The sequence below is a fragment of the Sinocyclocheilus rhinocerous genome, unplaced genomic scaffold (genome assembly GCF_001515625.1).
Source record: "Sinocyclocheilus rhinocerous isolate Xijiao unplaced genomic scaffold, SAMN03320098_v1.1 scaffold1266, whole genome shotgun sequence".
In the NCBI taxonomy this organism is placed as follows: Eukaryota; Metazoa; Chordata; class Actinopteri; order Cypriniformes; family Cyprinidae; genus Sinocyclocheilus; species Sinocyclocheilus rhinocerous.
In genome coordinates this window covers 342012-353259 of record NW_015660496.1, presented here as the reverse complement: position 1 = coordinate 353259, position 11248 = coordinate 342012, and the positions used below count along the sequence as shown (strand labels likewise).

General features: G+C 36.9%; 1 protein-coding gene across 1 annotated transcript in view; it reads left to right on the top strand.

Moving 5' to 3' along the window:
* Positions 1-11248, top strand: part of bean1 (brain expressed, associated with NEDD4, 1) — a 66067-nt gene that overhangs the window by 38342 nt on the left and 16477 nt on the right. Inside the window, exons 4-5 of the mRNA XM_016534158.1 lie at positions 5015-5215; positions 7080-7221. Of these exons, the coding sequence (XP_016389644.1) occupies positions 5015-5215; positions 7080-7221 (343 nt within the window). The remainder of the gene's footprint in view (positions 1-5014; positions 5216-7079; positions 7222-11248) is intronic.

The following is an 11248-nucleotide window of genomic DNA, read 5'->3' as shown; positions in this document are numbered from 1 at the left end:
CTACGTTTCATATAACTCCTCCCCGAACTTCCCGCTGCCCTGTATCTTGGTCTCTCATTGGCTGTAGGTCATCACCGATGTGTTTTTCAGTCAAAACTCATTTCACACAGCGTGATTGTAAATCGCTAAGCCTAAAAATATATATCAAACAGCCCCTATATCACCACATGTTGTTCAAATGGGTTTCAAGAAAAAAACCCTGGCTCACCCAAAAACAAACTCTAGCATATTCAGTTGTCAGACATGACTGGAACTTCAAATGGGACTGGCTTCTATGGTCAGATGAAACATAAAAAGAGCTTTTTGGCAGCAAACCCACCAGATGGGTTTAGTACAAACTGGGATAAAAAGTACCCCATGCCTACAGTTAAATATACTGCTGGATCTTTAATGCTGTGGGCATGTTTTTCTGCCGGAGGTCCTGGACGTCTTGGAACAGGAACTGAACCAAATAAGGGCAGACAGGAACTAAACAGAAACAAACACGTGACACTACCATTATTGGCACCCCTAGACATTATTTTGAGTAAAATATCTCTGAAGTATATTCCTATTCATATTTACATTTTTAGCATGGATTCTATCAAATAACAACAGATAAAAAATCTAAACCTGACTGCCTCTGGTACAAATCTTATAATGGACCATGTTTGGATCTTCCATGAAGACAGTGATGCAAAACAAACATCAAAATCAACACAAAAATGTGTCACTGAGCACAAAATGAAGCTTCTGCCATGGTTGTCTCAGTTCCCTGACCTGAACCCTATAGAAAATGAGTTGGGTGAACTGAAAAGAAGCACCAACATGGAGCTGGTATTCTGAAGGATCTGGAGAGATTCTGGATGAAGGAATGGTCTCTGATCTCTTATCAGGTGTTCTCCAAACTCATCAGGCATTATAGGAGAAAACTGTTGTCTTGGGAAAAGGTCGTTGCAATAATTGGGTGCCAATAACTGTGGCTAATGTGAACTAGAGAAAAACATTTATTTTATAATGTGAGTTTCCCCCACTTTCCATTGTTTTACTTCAATGAAAGGTTCGAATTTTGTAAATTTTTTGAATGAAAGATCAAAAAGATAAACAATGCAGATTTATTTTCACAGCCACCTTTGCTCATATTTACCAAGGGTGCCAATATTAGTGGGCGGCACTGTAGGTTTTTTTTTTTAGGGAGAGTTCACCCAAAGATTAAAGGGACAATTCACCCAGAAATGAAAATTCTGTCATCTTTTACTCAACCTCATGTTGTTCCAAACCTGTAAGGGTTTCGTTCTTCTTTTGAGTTGTTAACCAAAAGAAGCTGTTAACCAAACAGTTGACTGTAGCCATTGACTTTCGTAGTATGGAAAAAAAAAAATACTATGGAAGTTAATGGCTACCATCAACTGTATGGTTATCAACAATTGACACTTTTAAGACTTGTATTCAGAGAATGTATGGTCATACTTCATTTTAAGGCTCAATTTTTGCTATTAACAAACCATTAACTATGACTTTTGCCTCAATAAACTACTAATTTATTAATTATTAATAGTAAGGTAGTTGTTAAGTTTAGGTATTGGGTAGGATTAGGGATGTAGAATATGGTCATGCAGAATATGTGCTTTATAAGCCCTAATAAACAGCCAATATGTTAATAATAGGCATGCTAATAAGCAACTAGTAAATAGTGAGAATTGGTCCCTATACTAAAGTGCTACCGAATGTACTTTGAATATCATAGTGTATTTTGTTCCATTGGCATTTTTTCACTTTGTCTAACTATAAAGTACAAACATGCAAAAAGACAAACAAGCAGTGCAGTTTAAGAGTAGTATTTTGTCAGTGTAGAACAGTGTAGAAAGTGCCTAATGTCGAACACAAAATGTGGGCTGCAGTTATAGAAATCTGTGGCACAGAATTGGATTGTTCCCAGTGGGAAGCATGACAAGAGAAAGGAGAGAAGAAGAATGGTGAACGTGTGAATGTTGTTGTTGTGTGTGTGTGTGTGTGTGTGTGAAGGAGAGGCTGAAGAAGGGCAGAAAAAGCATAAGTTGTTGTGATTATGCAATAGAGTTGTATGTTGGTCTGCTGCGACCTTCAGCATAAAGCCATGTGTTTTGTTTTTTGTTTTTCTTAGACAGGACAAGGATGCAAGGGCTAGAGGGAAGGACAGTAGAAGGACATGACAACTTACATAAGCCACACACTTATTCTGAATTCACTCTAACTGGAGTGAACTGATCTCCCAAATGCAATCTCAGTTGCATTCAACTCATAATGTCACACATTTCGAGGGAGAGGGCACAGCAGACATGTTAGCATACTCCATCTGGATGCCTGGAGGTTGCCATGCTGCTGTAGTCCTGGAGATGCAACTATATGGTCTTTAGAGACCTCACTGCCAACCCCAGCAGTGAGGGGGATGGACTTGTTCTTTAAAAAAGGTATCAGACACAAAATTAATTTTATATTCACTTCTACAAACATAATTTTAGGGTTAGATTTAAGTCTGTAGTAAATGCACATTACCATTCAAAAGTTGGTGGGGTTGATAAACCTTTTTAATGTTTTTGTAAGATGTCGCTTACCAAGGCTGCATTTATTTGATCAAAAATACATTAAAAACGGTAATATTGTGAAATATTTTTACAATTTAAAATAACTGTTTTGTATTTTAATATGTTTTAAAATGTCATTTATTCCTGTGATGTATGAAATGTCAGCATCATTACTCCAGTCTTCAGTGTCCTTCAGAACTCATTCTAATATGCTGATTTGATGCTCAAGAAATATTTGTTTATTTTCAGTGTTGAAAACTGCTTAATATTCTTGTGAAAAACTGCATTCTTTGATGAACTGGTCTAAATAACATCATTTATTTGAAATATAAATATTTTGTAACATTACAAATGTTTTAAATGTTCTTTCAGTTTGGACCAATATTGAGCAACCTTGCTGAAAATATTAACTTGTATAATCTTACTGACCCCAAACTTTTTAACAGTTGTGTAATTTTCTAAATGCGTCTTTGAATGTGCAGTTTAATGACTACTTGACTGACAGCACTACTTAATTTCTGTATTCCTTTGCTTAATTAATTCTGAGGTTTGTGAACTGATAATAATTAATGGAGTCTGTTACACAAACAGGTTTCTCACAGCATATTTCTAAAGAGTCACAGGAGCATTGAGGTATTTTAACAACAGTGTATTTCTGTATTCCACCTTCAAAGATTAAAGGGGTCATATGATGCTATTTTAAGGATCATTATTTTGTGTATTTGGTATAACAGAATATGTTGACATGCTTTAATGTTCAAAAAACACATTATTTTTCAAATACTGTACATTATTGTAGGTTCTGTATGCCCCGCCTCTCACAAACACGTCGTTTTCAACAAATTTTACAGATCTTCTTTATGCACCAACAGCTTGTAACACTCCAAAGAGAAATGAAAAATTGAAATCGCATCATATGACCCCTTTAACAACAGACCAACATTTAGCACATCAGTTTGTTTGCCAAATATGTGCTTCACAGCACAGCTGATATTCTCTGAGTGCAATATTTAAAAAAATAACTATTTTTAATGTTTCTGTACTTATGTTTTAAACCCAACTTACACATTATCTTGAAAAGGAACCTGGAACTTCATAAATGTTCAAATCTATTAATATTCATAATTGCTATCAGTACTGACTGAAGTTCAAAAAAGCAAACTGTCTAGTGACAGCACACTTTTTAGTTACTTTCTTTATTGCTCTTGCTTGCCTGCTTGTGTGAGAAAGCAAAAGGTCTTGTGATTGACTGTGATTATTTTGTGTTGAGTCTTTCTAGTATTTTGAACAGCCTGTGGTCTAATTTGATAACAGGAAGGTGTGATGTTTTGCTCAATCATTCCAGACTGGCAGTAAATGAGTTTTTTCTCATATTGAGATCAGTTATGTGATCAACCATTACTTACAAAAATAATAGATAATCTACATAAATGTCATACACATATTGCATACACTGACAGGGATGTGAATGGCACACTTATGGTAAAACATTAGTTGAGTGGCATGATTTTTGTTTAGCGCACAAGGGGATATTTTAAACAGCCAGTGATTACCACACATTTTTATTAACCTGCAGTAACTGTTCAAAAATAATAATTAAATTACTTTAACATTATTATTATTGTTGTTGTTGTTGTTGTTGTTGTTGTTGTTGTTGTTGTTGTTGTTGTTGTTGTTGTTGTTGTTGTTGTTGTTGTTGTTATACTCCATCTGCAGCTTATGGAGTTTAAGAGAATGATCACATCACATTGAACACTTCCTGATGTTTCCTTTGTCCTCAGAATAAACATGGATACAATTGAAGCACTGTGCTGGCCCTACAGATACATTGATTTGATTTCTGTCTTGTTTATCTCCAGGAAGGGCTGGAGGCATCAAGCCCACAGAGTGTTAATATCATCATCTTTCCCAGTAGGCTTTATTGAATCTGTTTGTATCTCTGTAGCCTATGCACGTATGTGTGAGAGTGTGTGTGGCTTATTTTGGTTTCTCTCTGGTCCTAATGGAAAGGGTGAAAGAAGTCAGAGAGGAGCTAATGGCTGGAGTTGGGCTTCTCGCGAGCTGACACGAAAGTCTGCCACCCCACATACTTAAAAATTAAAACGGGTCAGGATTAAAATTTAAACACAGCAGACTTGAGAATCTAATCCACTGAGGGATGAAAGTCTGGGGAGCGTTCCTGTTCTGCGGTCCTCAGAGAGGTAGGTTTGCGAGTGTGAGTGTGTGTCTCAGAGCAGGGCTATTATATACTTATTAACTGACATAATCCCACACCAGTATGATCTCTCTATCTGTGTGGGAAAGAAGAAAATGTCTCTTTTGTGTATTATGTAACACCTGCTACTGTAAACTATTGAAAGTGCTTAAAAAACTGACCATCCGTCTCATCTTTGTCTCCTATTTCCCTTCTTTTCTTTCCATCTTCCTATCTTCTATCGAACGTCCACACATCTACCATCTCCTCCATACAGTGAGCTCAAACCTGAGCAGTCATGCTCATGAGTACCCAGACTGCCAAGAAGGGGGTAATGAAGCCAGCCTGCTGGTGTCCCCTCTGGTGGTGGCTGGCATCGTCATCGGCCTGGTGCTCTTCCTCTCCTGCGTCACCATCATTGTGGGCAGTCTGCGCAAAGACAGCCGCCTGCGCAACCCCCACCTGCATGCCAGCTACGGTCAGTGGTCTAACTTCATGGGCTCCACAACACATCAAAAACACACCATGGCTTTGTTTGTAGTTTCTGTGTGGCATAAGGACATGCATAACAAGTTGATTTGTTTTCAAAAAGTTGAGAGGAATCAGCCCTTCCACGCATTCAGCCTTTGTTTGGGAGTTCAGGGAATGAAGGCCAATCCTTGCATAGCCCTACTGCTTCTATCAGTTAGCCTGGTCCAAGGTAGCCTTGTAGTTAGTGATATGGTCAACATGACCCTCTCTCTACAATTTGGCATTGACTGTATTATAAACTGCAAAAATATACGTTGAACTTTGTGTGTCCTAACAGAGTAACCACTGGTGTATTTTATCATGAACCATGGTCATGTTTCACTCTGTTTTATAGTTTTGAACCTTTTTTGTTCAGTTTGTGCCAATAAAGAATATCTCTTTGGTTTTGAGACTTTAGTCTTTGCAACTTCAGGGATCTTATCTATGCACAATCAGCTTGTAACACTCCAAAGAGAAAGGAAAACTTGAAATCGCATCATATGACCCCTTTAAATGTCACTTAGTTTGATTTTCTTTTTTTGTCTTATGCAGTGACATTTATACATTTTTAACGAGGTCATATCATGAAAAATTAATTTTTCCTTTTAGATTGAGTTCATTGTACTATGAAAACACTGTATCTTTCTTTTTATCCTTGATCATTTCAGTCTGATCTTTACAGATTATGAGGCACATACATATGTTCCTTTACCTTGATGTATTTACATGTATCGGGCATTAAGGAAATATAATGTTTTTTTATGTCATAATCACACTTTTAAACACATTTTATTGTATAAGCACAACCATTTGAAGGAATAGTTCACACTGTCATAATTTACTCATGCACATGTCGTTCCAAACCCATAAGAGTTTTGAAACACAAATGACAGATATTTTTATTTTAAATCTCTGACGTTCCTGTCCCTCCATTGATAGTCACCCAAAATTTTCAAGGTTCAGAAAAGAGGTATGAGAGCAGATTATAGGAATAAAGGTAATCCATAGTGGTTTAAGCCTTATAAAGAGACATGATTACTTTATATGATGAACAGATTTTATTAATGATCAACACACATTCATAGAGCTCATTAAATATGGAATACAGAAGATCAAATGTGTGAAACGTCCGTAGTTCTCATGTGTCAAGCAAGCAAATGGATTTTCAGTGGATGGACCAAAATATCTTAGGTTTCATTAAAAATATATATTTTCATCATAAAATCTGTGTTGTGAAAAAACCAAAGGGTTTGGAAGACATGAGTAAATGATGACAGAATTCACATTTTTGGATGTATCATTCCTTTTATAAACTTGACAATAACTGTTTGGATATAAATAAAATAATATGCAATGTATGAAAGTCCCACTCTCAATAACATTCTCAAAATTGTAATAGGAGAAACAAAAATTATCACGTTTTGTTGCTGTTGTTTCTACAGCTCCAGATGGCCTCTCATATGGTGGCTCCATTGGAGAGCTGAGGTCTGGAATACAGAAGATCAAATGTGTGAAACGTCCGTAGTTCTCATGTGTCAAGCAAGCAAATGGATTTTCAGTGGATGGACCAAAATATCTTAGGTTTCATTAAAAATATATATTTTCATCATAAAATCTGTGTTGTGAAAAAACCAAAGGGTTTGGAAGACATGAGTAAATGATGACAGAATTCACATTTTTGGATGTATCATTCCTTTTATAAACTTGACAATAACTGTTTGGATATAAATAAAATAATATGCAATGTATGAAAGTCCCACTCTCAATAACATTCTCAAAATTGTAATAGGAGAAACAAAAATTATCACGTTTTGTTGCTGTTGTTTCTACAGCTCCAGATGGCCTCTCATATGGTGGCTCCATTGGAGAGCTGAGGTCCACTTGTGTTGAGGACTTTCCCCCTGCATTTGACTTTGACTCCTATGTGGAGACGCTATCTCAAGTCAACGTCATGTACCCAGACTCTCCACCTCAGTGAGTCACATTTTACCTCTGCAGAGTCTGTGAATATATATTGTATGTACAGTGTGGGGTAGAGGAGGGAACATGTGCGATTGTAATCGGTAATGAGATCACTTTATCGGCTGTGACAGAGAAGGCACACTTCCTCTTTAAGGGATTCCATTCCATCGTCCTTTTCACAGTCTTTAAAGGCCTCAGCGTAGCATGAGCTGATAACCACGTTAAAAGTCAGTTAGAGATGCTAAAGATAGAAATAGTCCAGAATAATTTGCCATATTTCAACTATATTTCACTCGTTTCTCTCTCAACCTGATTTGAAATGTAACTTGCACCCATCTTATCAGATTCAGACATTCATTCTTGAAGGGTCTGTTTGAAAATAATGAAACCTGTTCTAGTTAGATTAGTTCTGGTGTCTGGGAAAAGCAGAATTACTCTGTGTTGACACAAACTTTACGTATATTTGTTAGCTAAAACCAGAGTTGGACTCTGTGTAAATTTTTTTTGTATTGCGTAAAATTAGGAATAAGATAAATAAATGGTCAAAAATAGAAAGCGTCTGCAGGGAACCAGATGGACCAGTTGTATTCACTCTTCTACAGCTCTCACTCCTTTTCTTCCGTCACTTTTCAGAAGTTTTCACCTTTCGCAGTCCTCCCCCATCCTGTTAGGAAGGTTGGACACCTTTAACTTTTCAATTCTCCTAAAAAGCGGGGATTGCTGTTAAATGCCATGGCTTTGCACTGAAAAAGGCTTGGTGCGTTTGATCTAAATGGCAGCTTGTCTAATTGGCATCTTCAAAGAATCTGTCAGTTCCCTTCCTTGCCATTTAGCCTGCCTGCCTTCACACAGTGACCCATAAAATACTCCTCAGGTAGGGGAGCCCATCACAGAGGGATGTCTCAGAGCGAGAAAGGTTTATTGTTTATAAGATCTCATTCCAACACTATGATTGTAGGGTGGATGTCAAAACCAGATCCTAACATTTTGGAAGCAGCTCAAATGGCCATTGCTGTTTTTAGCATTTATTACTCATAAGAGCACTGCAAAAGCATTTTTATTGCGTAAACTAAGGAACTTCATAACCTTGTAATGCATTACAAAATCAATACCAAATCATTAGCTGAGGCGATACATTTCAAAATTATTATGACCTCAGGGATATCTGTACATCCTGGAGTCATTATAACTATACTCTGTATCAAATAACTATAATCTATCCATTTGGGATCTATAAATTATATTATTTTATTTCAAGCAAACTCCAAAACCATTATAACCTCCTTGGGGATAGGCTTTATATACTGATATTTTTATGACTTCATAATAGAAGTGTATAATCTAAAATTATTATGACCGTATTAGGAACATTCTAAAATTATGAGGTCATAGTGATTTTGGAATGTATAGCTTCTGATATAGAAGTAATTAAATCTTTAAAAAAGCCAATGATATTAGAAATCAAATACACCTTATGAGGTCATGTTATTGTGGAATGTATTGCATGAACTCTCATCTTTAGCCTACTCAACCAAAGATACAGTGGTGGCCAAAATAATTAGAACACTAGTATTTTCACCAGCCAAAAAAATGGTTTCAAGTCAGCTATTTCTATATTTTGCTGTAGTGTGTCAGTAGGAAATATCAGTTTACATTTCCAAACATTCATTTTGCCACTAATTGTAATAATCCAGTGAGATTTTTGTTTGACAGCAGCCAGTGCTCCACACAGAGATCTGATCTCTTCATCATCCAGTCTGTCTGGAATGACATGAAGAAACAGAACAAACTGAGACAGACTAAATCCAGAAGAACTGTGGCAACGTCTCCAAGATGCTTCACGAGACCTACCTGCAAAGCTACCTGAAAAACTATGCGCAAGTGCACCTAGGGCAAAAGCTGCTTTAAACACAAAGGATGGTCTCACTAAATGTTGATGTAATTTAGTTAATAGAAGTTAATTGATAAAGAAAATCTATTTATGACTCTATATTTGACAGCATCCTCATTTTACAGCATTTTTACACAAGTGCCTAAAACTTTGAACAGTACTGTAGCTTTGCAGGTATGTCTCTTGAAGCATCTTGGAGACATTGCCACAGTTCTTCTGGATTTAGTCTGTCTTCATTCATGATATGAATGAAAGTGTGCACACATGACAGCACACTGCACACTGGCAGTGTTTAGTATGGGAAATAAAAAAAAAGTGCACTGCTACACCCACATTCATTTAACATGCCAAACCAACCTTTCATTTGAGTTCAGGTTTTCTGGAAAGTGCAATAGGTGAGTGAAACGAATGACTGCTTACTGAAATGTAAGGAGACTGGATTTAAAGTCTACATTTCAGTTTTTAAACTGTAAGTTTCAGATATGAACTACGGACCAGATTAGCCCATCATTTTGACTATTTATCAAAATCAGTTAAGTTTGTGTTGAAAAATCTGAGCAAATGTACAGTAAAGGTGATCTGTTTGACAGTGTGGGACATCTACAAGGTCATACAAATCAAGCATATGAACAAATTTTTTATGAATGGTAACAAGGTGAAAGCTGAGCTTATGAATATTAGGCTTGTAGCAAATTAGCTCAAAAGGGAAATGTATATAAATAATTATGTTTGTTAATCTAATGAATAATTGATTTGTTAAATCAAATGAAAAATGGTGTGTTTGATTGGTCCAGACGCTACAGGCTATATGACTGAACAGTCTAGGAAAATTACCATGCAATGTAAGCATGAGCTCATTAATATTCATTAGTTTGATGTCACAACCCACCCATCTTGCCCTCTTATCCCCCTTTAAATTTTAAACACTGCCCGGATATATACTTTAAACGTTATTGAATGCAATGCATGTAAATGTACCCCTGCTCTAAATAAAAACTGTTGCGTGCCGCTGTCAAAGATGTTGATTCGAACCTTGACTAAAGTCAAGGTTGACTTGTGACTTCATGCAGAACAATCACTTCTGATTGACCTGACTGTTGAGTCAGTTAATCTGCTCTCGAAGTGACTCTGTCTAGTTAAGTTATTTATCACTTTCTCAATACTGAAGTGCTTCCTCGGTTGCAAAAACAAATATCTAAATTGTCAAGCATGTGGCTGTCTGTTTGTGTGTGTGTGTGTGTGTGTGTGTGTGTATTAAATATCAGAGAGGAAAGTTTTAGTTAGGGTCATGCTTGTGCTCAACTTGCCTGCCCTTCATGGCTTGTTTCACAGGGAGCCAATGTTATTTACATCTCTATGACAGTTCCATTAGGCTGGCAGAACCCTCTGGTGAAGCTCTGTGAAGGGGCTTTTGAATAGGGTGAAATTACCTCTCCCCGGGAGCAAGAGCTACCTGAAAGAGCAGGGCCTCCTCCTATTAAAAAGCAAATTATGACTGATATAGAATATTAGTGCTGGCCTGGAGGCCTATTAAGAATTACTGAATAGTGTGTAATTCTGTTTGGGAGAGATATCCGACCCTCAGTCCAGATACTCAATTTAATTAGAGACCAGCAGTCCATACCCGCACACCTCTGTGAGAGGATGTGGTAAGACGATGGAAGATTACCACTATACACTCTTGAACATATTTTGTTCTACATTGAAAAGTCTTCATCCAATGAAACAATGTTTATGGAAACAAACTATCTTATTATTCTACAGCAGAGGCGCGGGAAGGAGGGGTGTTGCAGCACCCCCTGTTTTTACAGGATTGTAAACATATTTATATGAAGAAATTATTAGGCTACATTTAAAATCAGTAAAAATTGTTTTTTTTTTAATTGTTCATTATTTTTTCTTCCCTCACTTATTTCTTGATAGACCTTGTAAATTAGAAAGTACAATATCAGATTTATCACTATTCTATACACCAGGGTTGTGGACTCGAGTCACATGACTCGAGACTTGACTCGGACTCGAGTCCCAAATTTGATGACTTGCGACTCGACTCAACATAATTAAAGAAGACTTGAGACTCGACTTAGACTTTGACAGCAATGACTCGAGACTTGACTTGGACTTGAGCCCTGTGACTCGGAAAGACTT